This window comes from Leguminivora glycinivorella, chromosome 19 (genome assembly GCF_023078275.1).
Source record: "Leguminivora glycinivorella isolate SPB_JAAS2020 chromosome 19, LegGlyc_1.1, whole genome shotgun sequence".
NCBI lineage: Eukaryota > Metazoa > Arthropoda > Insecta > Lepidoptera > Tortricidae > Leguminivora > Leguminivora glycinivorella.
Window position 1 is genome coordinate 15,638,063 of NC_062989.1, and position 24,337 is coordinate 15,662,399.

At 38.3% G+C, this 24,337-nt stretch overlaps 2 protein-coding genes across 2 annotated transcripts in view; one reads left to right on the forward strand and one right to left on the reverse strand.

Moving 5' to 3' along the window:
* Positions 1-9,060, forward strand: part of LOC125236785 (ataxin-2-like protein) — a 107,980-nt gene extending 98,920 nt beyond the window's left edge. The window contains exons 21-22 of the mRNA XM_048143711.1: positions 366-485; positions 1,820-9,060. Of these exons, the coding sequence (XP_047999668.1) occupies positions 366-485; positions 1,820-1,900 (201 nt within the window). The 3' untranslated portion in view covers positions 1,901-9,060. The remainder of the gene's footprint in view (positions 1-365; positions 486-1,819) is intronic.
* On the reverse strand, positions 9,047-22,942 carry LOC125236827 (vacuolar protein sorting-associated protein 45). The gene is made up of 10 exons (XM_048143759.1): positions 22,756-22,942; positions 20,268-20,466; positions 19,562-19,711; positions 15,286-15,545; positions 13,375-13,509; positions 12,248-12,388; positions 11,959-12,096; positions 11,209-11,466; positions 10,380-10,782; positions 9,047-9,561 (listed from the first exon to the last, which is right to left on the reverse strand). Exons 1-9 carry the CDS (start codon positions 22,846-22,848, stop codon positions 10,444-10,446), a joined length of 1,713 nt encoding a protein of 570 aa, XP_047999716.1. The 5' UTR covers positions 22,849-22,942; the 3' UTR covers positions 9,047-9,561; positions 10,380-10,443.
* Between the last annotated feature and the right edge of the window lie 1,395 nt (positions 22,943-24,337).

Genomic DNA, 24,337 nt, shown 5'->3' on the forward strand with positions numbered 1-24,337 from the left:
ACTGCTTATAAGACTACGCTTTTGACGCTTTGCAATAATTGCAATCTTACATTGAGAAGCGTAACGGAAGCGGCAGAAAGTGAAGTTTTCGGCCTTCATGTTTAGATTTCATTGAATATCTATCTGTTCTGTGAAATTTATCCTATAAATTCAGATTCAAATTCAATAGTTTATTTGCAGATAAAGGATTGGTAACAGGTCTTAAAATTATGTTAATAATTGTTCCACCTTTATCCGCTATCTCAAGACAAGCAAACATTAAATTTGATGTTTCCAATGACCTGCAACTGAATACCTTGGCAACAATGGCAACTACCTTTTGTGGGACAAATATAACCCTTTGTAACGTATAGATGTTTGGTCAGGTGCTGTGCCCACTGATGGGCCCCGGGGGCGGGCAGCACCACCACCACCACCACGTGGCGTACCTCAACCACGCGCCGCCCACCGCCTCGCCGCCGCAGCCGCACCCGCACCAGCTGCAGGTAACTAGCGTCATTAGTCTCTGACCCACCGATCTAGCCTAGGCGATATAACCATCTTTAACGCTTCGTGCTGACCGAAACGCGACTCTGTTGCACCAATAAGCTACGAAGCACCATTGCTTGTACTCTTGGCTAAAGTGCCAGGACAACTAGCATTTGCTTTTGCGTCTGCTTCGAATAGTCAACTTGCCTGTCTCCAACGGTCCTGAAGGATATTTATTTTTGTGATAAACATAGTTTTTGCCCGCTCACACATTTGTTCCCGTTGATCACAGATGGCAACGGATCCTTCTTATTTGTATTAATGGGGAGATCTCGAAAGAATCTTCCTATCTACTCGTAGGTGTCTTTGTTGGACGAATGAGAATGAATTATACATATTTGTACAGTGCCCTCCTCGGTCAAGTGAAACTGGCAGAAATAGAAACACTTGATCTAAATAAACCAACAATATAAGGTTTTGTCTGTTAGGCGTTTCTGGTGCGTCTACGCTAGGCGAGCCGAGCACGAGCCGAACACAATTCGTCTATTGTCCCGGATTTGTAAGTTCACATTTTTGACACATTTGTTTTGAAGTATGTTGCGATGTGGCTAAGGCGTATCGTTTGCCAAATCTAACGATTAATTTCGAATTGGTTGAATCGATTAGGCCCTATATACAAGGAGGCGCTTAAACAAATATACGATTTCTATCAACTTACTGAAATGTCATTTGAATCGAAATGACAGACTGCCACAGCACTAGTTTAAAAATAAAAATGAATGATAAATGACATAATAAGTAAATCCTGCGTGATAAATTAATATCGTAAAATACTCACTAACGAAGATCCGCAAAAATGTAACATGTGTTAGATTATGTTTAAAGTAAGCGAAATATTATTTTTAAGTACTTGATTTTTTTAAATATTATTACAGGATTTTATTTAAAATTTCATTAGGTTGCGCGAGTTTACGTATTGTGGACGCTGTCATGTGTCAAAAAGAGGTTCTTACAAATCTGGGACAATAGTGTGGACGGACTTACAACTTACAAGCCTCGAACGAGCGCGCTTCGAGCGTTTCGTTCGTGCTCGGCTGCGTTCCGCCGGCTGTCGTTTTTTGACGAACACAAAGAACTTTTTTGCTGACTACTGCTATAATAATCGCTATCGACGATATCGTCCATGTTCGCCAAGTGCCGCGAGCACACTGCGGAAAGTGATCGTTGTAGGTTCGTCGTACGTCTAAACTTGACGCCGCGAACGACGAAGCCGATCACGGCTTCGCTCGTGCTTTGCTCGTGTTCGGTTCGTCTAGCGTAGACCCACCTTTAGAGTAATGTGTCATTGCAGCTGCTGCCGGGCGCCGGCGGCGTGGGCGGCGTGGGCGGCGGCGGCGGGGCCAGCACGCCCGGCCTGCACGCGCACCCGTGAGGCTCCCCCACCCCCGCCCCGCCCCCCCGCGCGCGCGCACACACCGCGTCGCTCCACACACGCGCCCGCCGTGCTAGGCGCGCGTCCGCCTCTCTACAGACTCGAGCTGTTACAACCGGCCCGCAACGCTACTCCGGCGTTCCTGAGGCGTCAAGGAGATACTTAGGTTCCAATAATGTGTTTACTGCCAAAAGACCCTCGCGTTTGAAGCTCGACGATTTTAGCCGCGTGCAGTGGTGAAGTGTCGATTACGTCATTGATTTTCACAAGGATCTTCAAAGATTATGAAAATCGATCAACGCTCTAGACCTTCGGTTCGCCCGTTGACGTAAGAGGTAAAGGCAGGTGCACGGTAATGAATGTGTTGAAAATCGATCGAGCCTAAAAGAGCAAGTTTGTCTCTGAATAATTCATGTATATTCTTTATAAAAATGCATTAAGTTAAAGCTCATGATATTTGTCACTTAAACAGGTATTTTTCTATTAAAATAATATTCCTATTTTATATTTTATTAATTAATCATGACTTTGTTGTATTGTGACATGATAACATCTACAACTTTCTAAGTTTCTACAAATAGTATACAATAATTTTATACATCTTATGCCATTATTTTAATTTCCAAAAAATTATATCATGAGCTTTAATTTAATTTTGAAATATCTCCGTAAGTAAAATATTAGTACATAATCAATGACTATTGTAATATTTTGCCAACGGAATATAAAGAAGTATTATAATGAATAACACATTTTTATGAACCTAACGTCTGTATAGAAAATGTATAGTGTGGGTAAACTTTTTAAATATTTTTACTCTGCACCAAAAATTATGAATCGAATTATGTGTGATTATAATAATCAGTTGATTCATACAATTTATTGTAATTATTTATCCATGAGTTTTCAATTCGTGTACTTTAAAATAATTAAATTATAAGATTTGTACTATGTATACTTTCCAAAAGTTTGCCCATACATTGAAAACCTTTAATACACTGGCAGCTTGTACATAAAACGATTTCAAACTTACTTTGCCTAAATATTTGTTTTGCAAATGGCAATACAGTCACTGCAATAATTAATATTTACATTTAATATTAATTCGCAAATATCCTCGTATATTCACAGTTGGCAACACTGACAACAGGCATGCATGTACTGTTCGAAGCGATCGGCTTATAGTGGGACTTAAAATTATAGAAATTAAATAAAATGGAAATGAGAATGTCTACACGAAATTGTTGCCATGTTTATGCGTTTTGCGTCAGAAATTTTACAGTTACGAAGAAAATGGTGCCCTCATTAGTTTCTACAATTTTAAGACTCACTGCAAATGGATGTTTTTTTTAAGAACTGTGTTTCAGTGTTGCCATGCCAGTGTAAAACCTAGTATAGACGGTTCGCTTAGCACGGCGGGAAAAATGTATCAATGTAACTTTATTTGTAAGAATACGACCTGGCTACAACGAACTATACCAGCCAGTTGTAAAATAGTTAGATAATTTCCTTTGGCCGCGGCCCATCTGGCCGATGGGCGGCGGCCATCTTAAACTCGAATCGTCGGCGACGGTTTGGCGTTTAACAATATTTATTTAGTGCTATGTTAGTCTCCTCCGTATGTTCTGTTGCGTGAATCGTGTCAATTATGGCGGGGGACGGTCAAGAGCTGCAACATATAATATACTTATGCCCAGCAGACTAAAGAGTCATGCTGCAAATTGACTTGAAGCATAAACTGACCCACTTAGATAAGGGTCAGATATGTCTGCAGCTGTACATTGGGGATTTATAAGTATAGATGTCTGATCTGCGTCGAAGTGATGAATTATCTCTGCGGTTGATTTATTTATGTGTTAAAATTAATGTCGATGTTTAAAAGAGCTTGGCTCTTTGACTATTCAAAGCTCAATATCATTATGAAGGGCAGAATGAGTTAAAAAGTTCTTCATTTTGAAATAGGCATGTAAAATAAAGGGGAATTTATTACATGTACTAAATTGGCGCCTACAGAGATTGGCGTTTTAAATGAGCTATTTTTTTTATATAAATCTGTTTGAAACTTGGCCTCGGAAAATAAAAGAGGGGCAACAGGAGTAATAACCATATAAGAATTAAGGTCTTTAAATGCAAACATTTATCACTAAAACGTCATGTGGCATCAACATGTCAATACGAATATATTACCTGTGGTAAATCTAATTTAAAAACAGAACTATCTGTCACAAAAGTTGTTCTTTGCTATGTAGGCTAAACTACATTAAATGTATAAAAAGTGTCACTTAACGTCAAGGTAAAGGCGAGTAAAAATAGGTTAATTTCAACGGAATGCACTCCGTGACCCGTTTTGAGTGTGTAATTGTATAATGGTCGAATAAAAATGGGTTAGTTTCAAGGAAAGGCACTCAGTGACCCGTTTTGAGTGTGTAATTGTATAATGAATGAGTAAAAAATGGGTTAGTTTCAAAGAAATGCATTCTGTGACCCGTTGTGAGTGTGTAGAGCAGTCGCGACCGTACCCCCGCCTGTGGACTTTGTTTTTGATACTTTTATAGTGCTGTTTGAGTGAGCGCGCTGTAGGTACTGTATATAAAGTAGGTGGCGCAAGGCACTCGTAGGTGAAGTGAGACATACCTGCATCTATCCTCGTAACGCCCACCATACAAAATATTTCCTAGGGAATTTTGATTCTAGTTGTATTTGAAATTGAGTTGAGTTTTATTTGTTAGAAAAATTTTAGAAACAAAGGAAATGTTATGATTACATGAAACTTAAAATTCCATTGAAACTTGTGCATCTGAATGTACATTGGGCGCCAAGAGGCTATAGTGAAAACTTGAAAGAAGCATACCTTACAATATCATATAAGTATACTTCACTATACATAGAAAGGTATTATTGAAAATATACAATCGAATAATGCAGTTTGTGTAGTATTTTTTAAAGAAATTGTAATTGAAATCACATTTTTAAGATTTTGTCCTTATTCACGCCGGATAACGAAAGTTGATGTTATGTATTCAAGTGAATCCATACCACCGTTATTACTGTAGCTATTTGAATTCAAGGTGTTCTTGTTTTTAAAATTAATATACAGTTCTTGAAACTGACATCCAAATGTAAATCGTTTTTTAAACGCATTTTTGAACAATCGGATATGTTAAAAGGGGCTATTAAAATGCTGGCAGGCCAGAGTTTAACCACTATCTTAGATCTACTCTTATTATTCCCAGTTGCCATTTATTATTTTTTGTCAGTTTAATTTACAAAATACATTATAATTTTGAAACACTGATCAACTCACTTCGCCTACCAATGTCTTTACAGATGCGTTTCCATCGATATTTTGCTATTTTCAATAACTTTATCTTATTTGAAGTGTACCCATCAAATTGAAACGATTTGTGGCTATCCTTGTCTAAAAGACCTTTATGTTTGAAAAGCAATAAGGTTCTTTCCATCTCAAATTAAACATAAATAGTGTTAAAAAAAAGTCATTATGGACCCTATAGTCTAGGACGAGCACATTTTTTATTAAAAATCCCCTGCAGTTATTTTTAGATAATACTTTAAAAAATATCTATGGTTTTTAGTATCGTAAAAACGCATCTACGTCAAAAATTCTCTATTCAAATAATTTCTACTATTAGTGGAGACAGATTTCATCTCGTTCAAGGAATTTTAGCGGTGTTTCGCGGTCGTCGGACAATAAAACAAATAAAATAGATTAGGTTAGTGGGCAATGATGGCTTGTAAATAAACCACGCGATATATAAAGACAACTAAATTTAAACTACCCTCGTCTATGAGACTTTTCTGATAACATTTTGTTTTGATTTCATAGAATTTATTGTATTTTGATTCTGTAAAAGGGTTTTTTGATTTCGTAAAAATTAGATTACTGATTTGGAACTAACGTTAAATATTAATATTTAAGAACCCAAGCCTTGAAAGCAATAAGTAGTTTGATGTTGTTCTAATTATTATTTCTCATTTTAAAGTACACTAGTGTGGAACTGAGCTCTTTCCATGCCTAAGTGGAAGGTTTAAAGGGCCATTATTTACTGTAAAACGTTGTATAATTCACGTGCGAATAATCAATTCGCTACTCGTGTTTTGATTTATCATCCCTCGTAAAAATTTCCTACTTTTAGCACTTGTATTGTACTATTGACTTTCTTAAATTTCTTGTGAAAACCAGAGCTTAAATATCGTCACATTGCCCAATAGAAACCTTGACTATTGTAATATATCTCTATATTTACCGCGATGCAAGATAGATATTTACACCTCGAATGAAGTCCACGTGTACATATGTATATAAAGAATATTTTGAGGGTCACCTCCTCTTGTGATTGCCTCAGCAGTCGAGGGCCTACTGGACCTGTGTTGGAGCTGTACTTGGCTTGTGGAAAGATAAAAATATATCGCTATTTCATTTAAATTATAATGCTTCTAGAAAAGAAGTGTGAAATAACATTGTCTTAAACTTCTTAAAGTGTAAGTAAGGGTCGGGTGGTCTAGTGGCAAAAATTTTAGCCGCGTAAGCTTTCCGTGTTCGATTCCCGGCTCGGCCGCCGACTTGGTCTTTTTATTTAGTGTATGATATGTATTTTAACATGATAAAAGGAAGCAAACTTGCCTGAATCACATTATATCTACTTTTAAAATGGTAACCTTCATTTTATTTGATGATATATTTCAATAATACAAGACGAGCAATATTTAAGCGTATGTACTAATGTCTATAATAAAATTAGACTTCCAGAATACAAGTGGTCTCTAAACTTTACTATGGGAGATCTAATAGCATAGCTTCAATTTGAAAACTACCTACTTTAAAGACAACCGAAGAACGTATCATTTCAGTTGTAAACGTCACATCTTTTGCGTTGCTGCTATAACAAAAGTTACTCGTATCAAATATAGTGATATTTGTATCGAGTACAGGCGCGTGAAATTAACATAATATATATCACCTTCAAAAATAAATAAAATATCCATAGTGAAAAAAAAATCTGTAAGATTTTTATCTTTTCACAAAGTCGCAAGTTGTAAGTTAGCTCGAGAACACGCTACGGGTCATTTATTATTGTTTTTTTCCACATTTTGTTTTGATTAAAAGTTTTATTGTCGCGTGAGCGTTGTAAGTTTGTTGCTACGAGAGTAAGATATGAGAAATTCTATGTGCGTATGTTATTGTTAAGCGCCATATAAAATTATATAAAACTATATATAATGATTTGCCGCGTGGACAGCGCGGATTTGTTTTTCTTTTAGTAATAGAAGATCGGAATTATTTGTAATACCGTGTATTCTGTTCGATTGTTCCTTTGTGTGTGTACGAGTGTGAGTACACAACTGATTCCTCCGGCGTTCGCGGGTAGAGACGTCTCTCGCACTATCTAGTCGGAGAGACGGGTGCTCGCCCGCCAAGCCTCGTGCGATGTCGTACTGCCAAGCGACGCTACTGTCTGACATCGCATTCTCGATAGCATTTAGTTGATATATATCGATATATATGTAATGTCACATCGAACTCGACGACCGTTCGGCCGATTTGATCATTGTGCCTTGACGTCGTGTCGATTCGAAAGACAAAAACTAAGCGTATTACGCGAAGATCGGAGCAGCTTTTGTAAATTTGGCAATTGATTGCCCATGTAAATAGGCCGCCCGGATTGTGGGCGGCCGTTATTTATATACCTCTATATACACTTTATATATAGATGTATAAAATTGCCTTATATGTGTGTGTGCCCGATCGCGAGGGGGGCCGCGGGCGGAGAGCGAGCGAGGGGCTCGAAACCCCGTTTTTCTATGAATGCTGTGTACTAGAAACACTCGCCGCGCTCTCCGCTCGAGGTTCGGCCTCTAATGATTGTTACCAACGTGTAGATGGTGGCGCGGCGTGCTGTGTATTGTCAATTATAGAACTGTCCATGTTTTCTATCGACAAAAATGTCAAAATTGTCATGATCTTGTTCATTTAAATTTGAAATGATGGAACAACACTATGCAAAGCATTGGGTGCAAGAAAGATTATATTTTTTGTCTGTAGGAAATACGGTAGCGAGTTTAGCGCGTCTATTTCTAATTACTTGCATGAAAAAGACGGCCGTTTTGCCTCGCAATAGTTTAAAAAGGGATCTAACATCTGACTTTTGTGAGAATGCCAGCAATCGAATATGATGATGATGAGAATATGTTTTAAAAATCCTTCGTTTTGTATTTTCATTTTAATTAAATGGTCAGAATTGTTGTACAGGCTTTAGACAAGTCTTATTTTGATATTTATCATCTATATCGACATAACATGTGGTATTCATGCAAACTTCTTTTGGTCTGTTTTAAGAAATAATCATTGTTCTATCATCTTCTATTCATCTATCAGAATCGATTTAGTAGTTTGGAAATAATAACTAAATATCTGCAACGAAAACCAATATCAACTGTGATTTCAACCAAATTTTGTCAAACTACGTTGTAAAATTGAAATTATTTGATGAAGATGAGAATTTGAATATAGTATAGTAGTAATAACAGTTATAATTAAAAAGAATTGAATTTACAGGATTAGGTTACGTTAGTCTGCCAGCGGACGCCGTTTCTGTCAAAAATCATTACTCTGACTATAAGGTAGCTACCGTAAACCTCGTGTCTTTGCCAAGTATTCCTATCTTCGCCTGTCTTTATAAAAGACGAATTTTCCGTAGATTAGATTCCACAAAAATTACTACATTATTGAGTCGTATTTTGCGGAACCTATTTATAGGCGGTAGTTTCTTATAAAACCAGGGGAATATGGATATAATAACGAATTGATGGTGTAACACATCACATCAAATAATTTCAAAGAGTCTCACTAGCACGCCGCTACCCCCTAGCATGATACTGTTTAAACTAAACAGTATCATGCTAGGGGCCGATTGTATAATTATGTATAAAGACTGAAAGGAGTGGAGAGCTAAGGATGTAAATTGGTTTTTATAAAACGCCTACTTGATTTAAGCTTAGCGAAGCGAGGGCGTGGAGCACTCTGTGCCAAACTCGATGGCAGGATGTTTTTTTAAATAACTTGTAATTGTTCACCACGAACACCTGTGGCCGCAATTATTTTTCAATAAAAAAGTAAAAAAAAACGTGTTTTGAACACAACAGTCACGTGTTTTATTTATTAAAGTTACAATACTTAAGATTAGAGGAATAAATAAATTGCGTAAGTATGTAAAGCTTAAAAATACTACATTAAAATCACTATATAATAATCAGTAGTTACCACCATGAAATTAGTACATCAAATATCGTCTTTAGGTCATGTTTTTAAACTGGCTTTACCAGAAGGGTTGGCGTCTTGACTACGCAGCCTGAATAGAATGTTTCTAGCCCTTATTTTGAATCCTAACCCTTTGTCTCAGGCAGCAAATTGATAACCTCGTCCAGCCCGCCATATATAGTTAGAGCCATTGAAATTTAAACCAAATAATTTAATGCATAGGGTAGATTTTCCTTGGTATCACGATTTAGGTAAAACCAAAAAAATAAAGGGATTTTTTTTCATATCCAGGCTTTTAATTTATAATTTCCAAATTTTGGAGTATGCCCTTTATAAATCACATTGGGCAGGACGAGGATAAAGGCGACAAGAGTCCGATTCACGACTTCATTTGTGAGCGTCAGGACCCCTGGACCACTACAGATATTTGATGTTTAGTACATACTAAAATTTAGTACCTATTTGATACTATTTGGTACCTCCACTGATATCGAAAAATCGAGCGAATAAAGTGGCCAGACATTCTGACGTCAGGATGTCTGGACCATTTTTGGTTTACATAGTTCTAGACAACACTACTAATTGATATCTTAGTCAATATTTACTACCTATTTGGTACCTGTCAATATATTTTTTTCAAATTTTTTTGGCATACCAGAAAAAAGTTATGACGGAATTTAAAGTTGCGAGCCCGGCCGTGCCGTTGAAGTATGTAGCGCCTGTTTTGACACTGTTTTGTTACTTTTATATTTCGACTATATTAATGCCACTAATCAGTAGAGATAATGTGCGAGTGCCTAAAAATCAATTCCTATTTAAGTTGACGCGCAGGAGGGCAGGCGGATTTGCCTCTATTCTTTTGACAGGTTCAACGCCACGGCTGGGCTCACAACTTTAAATTCCATCATAACTGTTTTCTGGTACGCCAAAAAAATTTGAAAAAAATATATTGACAGGTACCAAATAGGTAGTAAATATTGACTAAGATATCAATTAGTAGTGTTGTCTAGAACTATGTAAATCAAAAATGGTCCAGACATCCTGACGTCAGAATGTCTGGCCACTTTATTCGCTCGATTTTTCGATATCAGTGGAGGTACCAAATATATGTACTCAGGTACCAAATAGTATCAAATAGGTACTAAATTTTAGTATGTACTAAACATCAAATATCTGTAGTGGTCCAGGGGTCCTGACGCTCACCTTCATTTTATTATCGAAACAATTTTGGAATGCGTGAACATACAAGAACAACCTGGCAAGCATTTTAAACATTCCTAATATGCCTCGTATGTATCCTATGAACCCCCTGCATCGCAGCCTTCACCTCCTCGAAATACGACGCAGAATTATGTATAGTCGTCCCACCCAGCACCACCCTTACACCAGGGTACGCCTGGTTTATCTGATGGACGCATAAAGATTCCTCATAAGTGGCGCCTCCTACGATGAAAACTATAATATCCTGGGGTCGTCGGCCGTAGGATTCGTCGCCGCCTAGAGTAGGGTAAAGGTTTTCGCGCAGTTTGCCCTTTATGAGGTCTTCTAGGGTGTCTTTTAGGAGGGGTGTGTGTTGGGTGTAGATGTTTTCGACGCCGTTGAGGCCCTGAGGATAAAAAAATATTGGTAAGTATTGTTTAGAAGTGGTAAGTGAACTAGGAACGCGCTGTGAGAGTAATATTATAAAAAAAACCGTAAAGGAGTGCTGACGCTTTCTAAAAAGCTCTGTTTATCTCGGATGTATTACAATATAACAATCCAAACTGGATTCTACATATATTAATAGTTGTTTTACAAGGGGGCAAAGTTATTGTTTAACCGCACGTGCCAATATTGATACCCGAGCAAACGAAAGATTCCAACATTGAACCGCGAGCGTAGCGAATCTGTCATTACCCTTTCTAGAATGATGTAGTATAATAAAAAAACTAACTTAGACCTGACCTCTGGCTCAGGGCTTTCTCTAGCCTTCAGGGCTTCAACAAGGGTCCCTAGGGCGCTGTAAATTAATCTAGAATGATTTATAACTCACCTTGAACAGCCTTTTAGTGATTTTCACAGCATCCTGCAGTCCAAACAAGTCACTCTGCCTGGCATGAGCACCTCCATGCTCCAACACTAATAAAACATTCTTGACAAGTGGTTCAGGGCATCCCCGGGCCTTCAGGGCTTCGACTAGGGTCCCTAGGGCGTTGGAGGCGTGCTTCTCGTAACGGAGAGCGTAGAGAGCGACCAGCTTGGCCGCGTCGTGGTGACGGACGGAGTCGTTCGCTAGCAGGGCCTTTAGGCGCTGCGGAAATAAATTAAGTCAGTAAGATCATCATACCAAAGAGTTTTCAAAACTCGAAGCCCTGCTTTTTATTACTAATCTTGACTTGCTTGCTTATTCTCAGAAAAAAGAAATGTGATCAGCCAGAGCTTAACAACAACACGATTTATTTTAATCGCTTACCACCACACCCCGCAATACCACCAATAGGGTTGAAAGTTGCCGGTCTCCGAGATGGGTGCACGCTATTTAGTCCCGGCGTACATGTACAAACACTCATAAAAATAAAAGAAAGTTTCAAATTCTATCTCTCAATCGTAAAAAATGATCTTACGAAATGTTTGAAGGTCGTATAGGTCCGAAAACATCTCAGGCGATAGCTCATTCTAAAGTTTCGCTAGGCAGGAAGTTGTCACAGTTCAGGAACCAACCATCTTTATAAGTGTTGTCATTACCACAGCTAGACATAGTTCATGATTAGAATATTGAGACAGTCCAAATTATTTTTCCTACCTGAAGATGTTTGGCGTGGTCGCTCTGGCAGGCCAGCTCTTGTTCTAGCTCAGAAACGGCCAGCAGAGATCGCTTGGCCACCATAGACGATAACTCGCCAACCACCGTTACATGCTTCGTTACTGTGCCCGACATTTTCTGTAAAAAAAAGGTCAATTTGATGTCTAGCTAGAATATACTTCGAAATATCCGTTTGTGTGGGTCTCTGAAGTCTCATGACTCTTGGCTTTCTTCTGGAACTCTTCCATCAGAGACTACGTCATAGTTGCTACGTAGCAACGCCACATACCTTGAAGAGCGGATACGCTTCCACGAAGCTCTTCATGTCTGCGATGCTCTCGACCTTCTCATGGCTCTTGGCTTTCTTCTGGAACTCCTCCATCAGAGACTTCATGGTCTGACCGATTTCACCGAAGTTGGAGTACAGGTTCTGAAAAAGTGTACAGATTACATATTCCGTGACGTTTTAACTATAGAGTCGTGTTATGAAACGTAAATAAGTTTTTGCAACAATTTCATTTTTGGTACAAGTTTTTATCGCCGACTGTACCTTTCTTTCAACAGTCATATACTGCTTTCCAAGACGTTTCTAAAAACCCCTTACTCGATGGGGATACGACGTTTCATAACAGAATTCCTATGACCACCTTTCGGCTCCATCATCAGATCGTACAGATCAGCTCCATGGTACCATAATATTGCATTGTCCACGTGATTTACATATGTGTGCAAAATTTCAGCTCAATCGGAAACCGGGAACTGGGTCAAATTTAGCTTCTACGTTTTGACGCACACTAACATACTAACAAAGCAAGTTGAATAAAAGCTTGTAAAAATATCATAGTGAAAGGTCTAGATGAGTCTAGAACCTTCTTAAACTCTTTGTTAGCATCGGATATTTATAACTACCTTGTGTTGTACTTGTAGCACTGTGCTTACATCAGTTTATGTCGTCACAGTTCCTACCTCCAAGATTTTCATCCTTGTCATCTAATATATTTGTAGATCATACTGAATCAAAGACATATGTAACTCCGTATAGACAGATAAAGTCTATGAAACAAAAACGTACTTCAGAACCATATAGAAAAAGGTACGATGGCCTAGATGGCGTTACACCTTTGGGGAACGCTCGGCTAGATGGCGTTAATATTAATATTTGACATTTTAACACATCAAGCTAACAATATGGGATAATAAAACTGAGGTTCAAAAGTTTTAAGCCTGCGTCGAGAGATGGCAGTCTATGCACTGTGATTATACATATTACTTTGACAGTAACTCTCTAACTCTATAATACTCGATCCACTTTGATCATACTGAATGCATTGATAATGCTATTAGTGTTTTGACTAGTCGTAGACGGCCCAGTTCCCTGTCGTATACCTACAGATGACTATTGTATTGGGGATGTACCTTGGCGTAGAACTCGTCCTGCTCGGCGGACAGCACCACCTCCTTGAAGTCCTTGTGCACGTCCGGGAGGTGCGCCAGGCTCACGCGGTGGTTGTGCAGCGTCAGCAGCTCGTGCACCATCGCCTGGTACGTCCACTGTCGACAAAGAAGAGTTATAGCGTCCGGAAAAATAAACTAAGATTTCGTACAAAGTTCTAAAAACAAAAGTAAATAAACTAAGATTTCGTACAGTTCTAAAAACAAAACAATACTAAAAATTTGCTCTCCGTACGAAACCAAGGCGTTTCACAATGTAAGGTCAGTGCATTCAGGCGCGCGTTCGCACTTTCTCACATTAAATTAAATTAAAATTTATTTATTTCAAGTAACACAAATAATAAGCAGGTCACTTGGACTTGTAGGCTCGGGCGATTGAAGCGCGCGAAACGTGTTTTTGCAGTGCGAAGTTTGATCTCATATTCATCAGTGCACTTGATCCCCTGTTGGTCGGGCGCAGCCTTAAAAGAAGCAGGGCATTTGAACGACATTCAGGTGCGCGAAGCGCGCCCTTATAGGATGCAGGGCATTTGAATGACATTCAGGTGCGCGAAGCGCGCCTTTATAGGAAGCAGGGCATTTGAACGACATTCAGGTACGGGAAGCGCGCCTTTATAGGAAGCAGGGCATTTGAACGACATTCAGATACGGGAAGCGCGCCTTTATAGGAAGCAGGGCATTTGAACGACATTCAGGTACGGGAAGCGCGCCTTTATAGGAAGCAGGGCATTTGAACGACATTCAGGTACGGGAAGCGCGCCTTTATAGGAAGCAGGGCATTTGAACGACATTCAGGTACGGGAAGCGCGCCTTTATAGGAAGCAGGGCATTTGAACGACATTCAGGTACGGGAAGCGCGCCCTTATAGGAAGCAGGGCATTTGAACGACATTCAGGTGCGCGAAGCGCGCCCTTATAGGAAGCAGGGCATTTGAACGACATTCATGTGCGCGAAGCGCGCCCTTATAGGAAGCAGGGCATTTGAACGACATTCAGGAGCGCGAAGCGCGCTCTTTTATTCATCAGTACGAAGCCTAGATTCTTCCGGCATTCGGCCCTACGCGGTACTGACGCAGCCTGCCCTAATTTCTGGACTATTCGAGAGTTGTAACCTGGCTTAATAATGGCGTGACGTGATCTTCACGCCGGTCAACAATCACGTCTCCGTTACTCCGCAGCAGGTCGCGCACTCTCTCGGCGAGGCGCGCGCAGGGCTCCGACGCCGCCTCGTAGCCATACATACCAACTAGACTACTGTTTCGATAGCCAAACTTTTGATAGACACATACCAACGCTAGATTATACTACTTCTACCAGCAATAGTAGACTACATATTATGTCTTACGATTTTAGTAGAAACGAGCTTTAGAAAACACAATAAACGTTTGATAAATAGGAGGGATTTGTTCTTTGATAATGATACATTTTTATATGAATGATTTACTCATATTTACCTATCTATAAAAGTCTGTCTAAAATATCACCGAAAAGTAATTTTGATAATGTGATAAAACAAATGAAAATGTAGGTTCTTTTGTTTGTTATATAGTAAGATAGTTAAGACGCCCCTAGTTCATGTAAGAGACAGTGTATTAGCTCGTAAACCCCAATGTCTTCTATTTATGACACTGGGTCTTAAACATTAAATAAATGTCATATACAAAGAAAAAGTGACCAAAGCCTCCAGTGCTCCGAGCTGCCCACTGCCACTTCCAGCTTCCAGCAGCTGGTCACTTTTTCTTTGTATATGACATTTATTTAATGTTTAGAACATAATAGTAGTGTTACTACTTAAAATAACAAGTTAAATATTTTCTATGAAAGTAATTTAATTTGTTCTTAGGGGGACACTGGGTCTTGTACTAAATTTACATACCTGACTCAAAAGCGGCGTGACGGGATCATCCCTCCTATCAACAATGAGGAGCAGCGGCGTGGGCAAGTCGCCGTTAATCGGCACGTTGTTGTCGACGAGCGCCGCCTCGCGCCGCAGCAGGTCGCGCACTCTCTCGGCGAGGCGCGCGCAGGGCTCCGACGCCGCCTCGTAGCGGAGCGCCGCGCGCCGCTTCAGCGAGAGCAACACGGACAGCAGGCCTTGCGCGCAGCGCTGCAGGTGGCTCTGGTTCCAGGAACGACCTGCGACCAAATAAATTAGGCTTAAACATTGAGGTATAATGTACTAGAGAGGACACGGCGAACAAAAAGTTTGCGCCACGAACATAAGTCCAGTGGACTTATGTTGCCTCAGTCAGTCTCTGCGCGTGGTGGGAGGAGGTTGTCTCTGACTGCACACAAATAAAATGAAAAAATGCCTTCCTGTGCTATAAGATACTGTTGAAGCCATACGAGAAAATCTAATAAAAGTGACGGTGTCACATTTCATCGGTTAGTAGACAAGCTATTTTGATCTAACTTAATTTAAGTAATTATTATAATGAAGGGACGGGCTTCTTAAACACGATGCTATGGCCGCCATTTTGACAACTGGAATCATAGATGAATCGCGCAGACATGACATGTAGGTAATAAGGTATAATAATTGTGATCATATTCTGTTTTCAATATATAATATAAAAATATTTATTTAAGAACTGTCAAAACGATTTGCTAATATGGAATTACTATGAAATACTGAGGAGTGACGTCAAGGTCAATTCGTTTACTTTATATCTTTCTCTTTGACTTATTAAATAGAAATTATGTTTAAAAATAACTACTGTCCATCATTTTCTTCTAATTATGTGGTTCTTTATTTCGTGCTCTGCACAAAATATTTAGTATAGGAAACTAGGTTATTATTACCATTAGGTTATTACCACAATTAATATACACATCAATGTCACACAGTAGCAGTTTATAAAAATTACATTTGAAAACACGGCTCTAAATTAGAATGTCGAAAAAATGTCGCTCCATCCTGATACTGCTAGTATACGAGTAGTCTGTTATAGTTATGAACGAACTGATGAGCTGTCAGTGTCAGTGTTGTATCGCCATTAAAATTTCGAGATTTAGACCCCCCCTAGATACAGTCAACCAATTGGAACCCTAGGCCACTGTAGAACTATGTCATAGTGACGTTATAAATCAGATTGTAGGAAATTTCTTACTGCTTGTCATTCTGACATGGTTGTAGAGTGGCCCAGGGTTCCACTTGGTTGACTGTACATCATGAAAAACTCCATTGGTTGACTGAAATGAAATGAAATGAAATGAAATGAAATGAAATGAAATATTTATTTTCAAGTAGGCATATTACAATGCGCATATGAACGTCAAATAAAGCTACGCCGGCTCTAACCCTACGCCTCAGCCTCGAGAAGATTTCAGTCCCCCCTCAGTTGGGAGGGGGGTATCCACTATGGGACCGGCAAGAAACTCGGCGGGCAACTTCTTTTCAAAACATTACATCTTATAATTAACATGCATTAAATAACAACATACAATTTAACATGCAAAAGTATTCATCAAGGAATATGAACAGACTAGGTACTCTATGGAAATCAATTTCAATAAATTATATTATTGCTTAATAATACGTCGTTCTTCTTCAGAGAAAACATATCAAATTGTCATAGAAGAAAAAGATAATATGAATCTCAATATCATTAAATATGTAATTTACCTACACAACATAAAATATAAAATATTTGATGTGCTTTCTTATCTGAACTGTGTCCTCTATACATAATACAATTATTTTAATTGCTATTCGTTTTTTGTAGTTTCTGGTTCGGGCCATGCATGTTTGTCTGTCAAATAGTCCTCGACTCTGTAATAAGCCTTTAACATCAATGATTTTTTTAAGTAGTTCTTAAGAGCTGGGAGGGGTAATCTCAAAGCAGTGTCAGGTAACTTATTATAAAAATGAATGCATTGCCCAACAAATGACTTCTGTACTTTACGGACACGAAACTTCTTTATGGCAAGCTTATTTTTGTTTCTAGTGTTATAATTATGGATATCAGAATTCTTAGTGAAACAGTCTAAATTCTTAACAACATAAATTATACTATCATAAATGTATTGGGAAGCTACAGTTAAGATATTAATTTCTTTGAAGAGTTCTCTTACTGATTCACGTGTTCCTAAGTTGTAAATAGAACGAATGGCTCTCTTTTGTAATACAAAGATAGTCTGTATGTCAGCTGCTTTGCCCCAAACCAGAATACCGTATGACATTACACTGTGAAAATAACTATGATACACTAGGCGAGCTGTCTCAACATTAGTCAGTTGCCTGATTCTCCTAACGGCGTATGCGGCTGAACTTAATTTGCTTGCTAGTTTTTATATGAGGACTCCATTGTAGATTTTTGTCCAATGTTAAACCAAGAAACAGTGTTGTATCTACCATCTCTAAGCATTCATCATTCAAAAGTATTTTTGTATCGATTGGTTTAACATTCGGCAGAGAAAATCGAATACATTTGGTTTTCTTAGAATTAAGAAGTAAATTGTTGACAGTAAACCACTGCAGTACATCAGCTAACGTGCTATTAATTACATTGTAATCCGTAGATTTTCGGTCAACATTAAAAAGCAGTGATGTATCATCAGCAAAAAGTACTATTTCACAAAAGTTTTTCACTATACATGGCAAATCATTTATATAAACCAAAAACAGGAATGGACCTAAAATTGAGCCTTGTGGCACTCCTAATTGGACTACAGTCCCGCTAGAGCGAGTTTTGTTAACAACTACTGTTTGTGTTCTATTGCTAAGGTAAGAAGACATAAAGTTTAGGGCATTTATAGACAAACCATAGTGTTCTAATTTCAAAATGAGCGTTCCATGATCCACACAATCAAAGGCTTTTGAAAGATCACAAAATATGCCAATTGCATCACAATAATTTTCCCAAAAATTATATATATGTTTAATGAGTACCGAAGCAGCATCGGTCGTGGAACGGCCCCTTGTGAAACCGAACTGTTTGCTTGTAAGTAATCTATGTCTGTTGAAGTGTCCCAGTAGATCATTTAACATTAGCTTCTCAAAGACTTTACTTAGTACAGGAAGTATTGATATGGGACGGAAATTGGTTATATCACTCGAATCACCCGATTTAAAAAGCGGTATGACTTTGCTACATTTCATAAGATCTGGAAAGGTGCCTTGTGAAATTGAAATATTATATATTACGGCCAAGTAAGGTGCTATTATATCTATGACATGACTAATTACTTTAACTGATGTTCCCCATAAGTCTTCCGTTTTCTTTAAATTGAGTGACTTGAATGTTTTAACAATATTTACAGAGTCTACTTGACTAAATTCAAATGAATTATTACATTTCTTAACATTAGCACAAAGTAATGAATGGGCTTGAGCCGCAGAAGAATGTAAACATTTTGTGGTGTTAACGGCTATATTTGAGAAATAATCTTCGAATGCCGAGGCAACATCGCTGTTCGACACTATTTGTTGATTATCTGATACAATGTTGACTTGACAATCGCGTGATTTACATTTACCAGCTTCTTTATTTATAATACTCCAAGTTGTTTTCACTTTGTTGTCCGACACTTTCAATTTAGAACTAATAAAGTTTTTCTTGGCAGTTAAACACACTTTCTTGAAGATTCTTGAGTAGTTTCTTACATAGTCCAGGAATTCTGAATTCTTGTTCAGCTCTCTCTCACCATAAAGTTCATAAAGTCTTTTTCTACTTTTGTGAATACCTACAGTAGCCCATTCACTAAACTTTGTTTTAACTTTTGACCCACTAATAGATTTCACTTTGAAATTGTTATTAAATTGATTAAGAATTACATTGAAAACATCTTGATACAAATGATTACAGTCATAATGCGAAAATGGTATTATAGACAAACTATGTAGAATTTCATTTTTGAATGATTCCAAGCGAGATCCAGTAATGGGTGGGTGACTGTTCGATATAGAACATTTTTTTTCGCAAAACTATCTAAGGGATTTTCGCAAAACTATCTAGTGGATAGTCCCCACACAGGCGACGGAACGGACGTCAGCGCCACGCCGCTCGAATGGTATTTAAAAACATTTTACATAGGAAAGACGTAAGACGCGCCCCAGACGTTTTTTAAATTACATTCGGGCGGCGAGGCGCTGACGTCCGTTCCGCGTCTTAAGACATGCGTCGCTTGAGTGTGGGTTGCCGCTAACTTACCATGCAAGCACCCAACAATGTTGAAGGAGAACAGATGTCTGTCAACGGCCAGGTAGTCGGCGAACACTTCTTGCACCTCCCTCACTGTCTCCTGTTCGTCACACTCGGCTAACGTCTTTATGTCAGCTTTCGAGATCACATTGCTGAAATCTGGGAACAAATGTCACATATCAATCTGGACCTTACAAGACAATATACAAATCATTTATTTGTGATAAACACAAATATAACAAAACAAACACATTTACTGGTTATTAGTACATCTTGACACACACACACAGATACAAACAAATAGAATAAACAAACTTACATACATACAATCACGCCTGTATCCCATAAAGGGGTAGGCAGAGCACATGAAACTACTAAAGCTTCAGGGCCACTCTTGGCAAATAAGGGGTTAAAAGAAAACGAAACTGTGACATTGTAGTGTAATTTAAAATTGGAAAATTTCCGCCTGGGGTGAGACTCGAACTCACTGCCTCTGGATCGATACTCCAGCTCTCTGCCAACTGATTATTAATTTAAAGATAGAATGAAATTTTACAAAATTTAATTAGACTTTTCTGCAAAGTGACTTGAACTCACAGCCCACCCACTCACACCCAAGGCAGTACTTTTAAACTTTTAAATTTATTCTAAGCCTAGTGGCATCAATAGCAGACGTTTCTGTTTGTCAAAAAGTAATAAATATGATCTCACTTACATATAAAGTAGACACCATACTTCGGGTACCGCAATTCTCTGGACAGCAGGGCTATGTTTTCCGACGTTGGCCGCAGGAAGGCAATACACTTCATGTGTTTGAGGTTGTCCCACTTGGAGTGGCTGTCGATCCTCTCGAACAGGTACACCTCCTTCTGGAGGATCTCCGACTGGCTGAACACCATGCTCACGATGCTGGTCTGCAGGTGACGGGTTATTTATAATTCCTTTATATAATTAAGTTAGGCATTCAGTTAAAGGACAAAATAAGATGCTCAGATATTAGAAAAACGACACAAGTAACTGATGCCTTACGTTTTGCTCAGGGCATGAAATGGAGATTTGCTACCTGGGCAGTATCGTTGACCAGAGTGGAGGAACTGAAGCTGACATTGAATCTCGAATAAACAAAGCCCGAGCCGCTTTCGGTCAGCTTAAACCAGTGTGGAGCTCCTCGACCCTGACTAGAAGAACTAAACTGAGGATTTTCAATTCCAATGTAAAGGCCGTATTACTGTACGGGTGTGAGACCTGGTTTGTCCGCAAAGACCTAATGTCAAAACTCCAAGTGTTTGTGAACAAATGCTTGAGGCAGATCCTGCGTATCTTTTGGCCTAACTGGATCACAAACGCCCGCTTATGGAGAATAACTGGACAAGCACCCGTACAAGAAGAAATACAGACGCGGAAATGGCATTGGATTGGACACATCCTCAGAAAACCTGATACCCACCTATCCAAAATGGCCCTCACCTGGAATGTACCCGGAAAACGCAAACCATGCCGCCCAAAATCGACCTGGCGTCGTTCGGTTCAGCAGGAGCTCAGGGTGCTAGGCATGGGGTGGGAGGAGGTCACCCAAACTGCCCAAGACCGGAGTAAATGGAGAAATATGATTCGAGCCCTACACCCCAGCAGAGGGTAACAGGATGCAAAGAAGAAGAAGATGAAATGGAGATGGCGGGCCACGTGGCAAGGCTAAATGATGACAGGTGGACAAGAAAGGTTACCAAGTGGAAAGGGCCACAGGGCTCAAGAAAGAGAGGACATCCACTATCTAGATGGCAGGATGACATTGTGGCTACTAAAAAATAAAGTAAAATGGAAACTGCTGGAGGAGGCTTTTACCCAGAAGGGGTCTACAGAAGAAAATCAATAATAATAAAAAACAAATAAAGGAAAAGGAAATCTTTTATGTAGAGCTTAAATGAATAAAAAAAAATATAATTAAATGTTAATATTAAATGATAATCTCTTCGGAAAGTAAAGAGTCATTAAATGTATGGGGTCCATTACATTCCACAACTCTTCACTTTACAGACTCTAATAACTATCTGTTTATGCCAGAAATAAACAACTTTTTTATTTATTTATTTTTCAGTTTTGAAACTCAAAGAAAGGTTAGTAGTACAGCAAAATATACTTAATTAAATACCTAAGCTTTGTTTGTGATCAGTAGTAGATTTATTTAATCGTATGGCATACACAAAAACAGGCAGTTATATGAATGCCAGAGAATACAAATTAAATTAAAATTAAAATTTAAACTAAATTTCAATATTCAGTGTGCTCAGCCACGCAATTGCATCGGGTGTTAGGCACAGCAGGTCTTCTGGTGGTCCTGAGTATGAGTGCAGAGTACTTCTTCGCCACACTCGCACATTGCAGAGTCTTTCCACCCCCATTTATGCAGACAGTAATTGCAGCGACCGTGACCCGTTCTCAGTCTATTTAAGCGACACCACAATTTCTGGAGGAGGTTGAAACCTAATGGTTTAGAAGTCGGATCTATGTGGGAGCCAGCAGAAGCAGTAGTCCATTCAGTTTTCCATGCTTCAATCAATCAATCAATCAAACAATCATTTATTTGTGATAAACCACATACAACACATATAAAACAATAAAAGCACATACAAAAGTTAAAAGAAAAAATAATAATTAAAAAACAAAGAAAAATAAAACACATTCATATAATTGTTTACCACGAAATGGTCCCGCCTCAGCGTAATGCTAACCACAGCGTAATGCTTCAGTCACATTGAAACCATTTTGAGTAGTAGATAAAGTTGCAGAAATAATGTTATAATATTTCAATATATCTATAGAAGTTGCAGCACATGACTGTGCTTGTTGGCGGGTACCCAATGCAAGTGCTAACTCAAAATAATATTTCCCTTGTCTAATGAGAATGTTTTTGATGTTACCACTTGCTTAGAATGGTAACTGCTAGCAAAAATGTGGTTCTGGAATTGTTATCATCCTTTTAAAAGGTTAGTTTGCTTACTCAATATAAAACATTGGGTTTAGATAAAATACTATGGCCGTAAAAATGTTTCCCCTATCCCTAAAAGATGACTCAATGTCCAAAAGGATTTGTATTGATACGGTTACCCCAGAAATAATAAGACAAGAATCACATCATTATTTCGGGTAGTGCATTGTTTAAAATCTGCCTCTAATATTAAATAAAAATGATTGTCAATATTTACAGTTTCTTTATCCATGAGAATAACTTTCATTCCTGGCCCACTTTCCTCGGTCATCTTCGTTATATACATCTTGACTGCTTGTATCACGTTCATTTTTATATTTTTTCTTCTTACTATTGATGCAGGAAATTAGTTTTCTTATTAAATTAGCTAACAAATGTTTTATTTTAAAGAACTCCTATTAGAATGTTTTGGTCACGGAAGTATAACTAAAGCATGGAAGCCATGCTAAAATAAGAGCTCGGTGACATGTATCTTACTCACACCGCACTATTACCTTTTTTATATGAGCGAATGAGACAATATTCCACAACTTCTTTCGTTTTCTCGAAGGTTGTCCCTAAATGCTGATGTCAAAACGGACCTGGGGTCCATTTATTATACGGCAAAATTAAATATACGTTTGTCATTTCACACTCGGTCTCCATCTTTGACAACTGTACATAGTCGTATTATATTGGTTCGAGTTTTTACCGCGACTTCAATGGTCGTCTTGACGATATTTATTTATTTTGTGAGGATTTCTGATAGATCGTGGAAAAAATAGCTCAGTGTATATTTGTGATAGTTCCAAGTTTCATTTCTGACTATGGCTTGTGTGATCAAGTGTTGCAAATCACATTCAGGAAGAAAAGAAAACACGCAAGAGGTTATATCATTTCATCGGTAAGTTTCTTGAGTTTTTGATAATATTTATTGATACGACCTGGCAGAAATATAAATGTACATATTAGTAGTTTATACAATTCAAATCTTATTCAATTCTGAATAGATTTTTGCATATTTTTTGGAAGTTTTCTCAAACTCCGAAAGGTTATGTTTTTTAGCATAGTGATGTGATGTGTTTTATCGACCTTGCAATAATAACCTATCAATATTCATACCTTAAAAACGCCATCAATGATTACTGTTCTTTGTTATGATTCTCTTGTTATTTAGCTATTTTACAAATTCAACTTTATATTTTTCTTAGATTTCCGAAGAAGAAGACCGGAAACACGAAGTTCAAGGTGCGATGCTCGCGGTTCCTTTAGGAACCGCGAGCAAACTCCCAAGACTCCACCAAAAAGAAGGCCAAGAAGCTGAAATGGAGCAGGCCCCGAGATGTCTCCCCAGGTGTCTACCTTTGACAATTGTACATAATCGTATTATATTAGATCAAATATCTCGGCGGTCGTCTGGCCGATTTTTAATTTAATTGTGTTTATTCCTGATAGATAGTTGATGATCCTGCTAAATTCTTATTTGTGATGTGTTCAAGTTCCTTGTGTGATTATGGCTTGTGTGATTAAGGACTGTAATTCACGTACATGGAGAAAAGAAAACTCCCAAGAACCTGCTGTGTTTCATTAATGAATTTCGGTCAGTTATTGATACTATTATTTGTAGGATCTAAACAAAGCATAAAATAAGATCTTTTCATAGTTTATATAATAACTACTACCATGTTAAATTATGTTCTGAAGTTTCTCCAAACTGTTTTTAGGTTATGTTTTTGTACTAGTGATGTGTCATTTTTATCGACGTCCCGACATTTGTAAACTCTATTGACATTCTTGCATTGAAAAGGACATAAAAATGA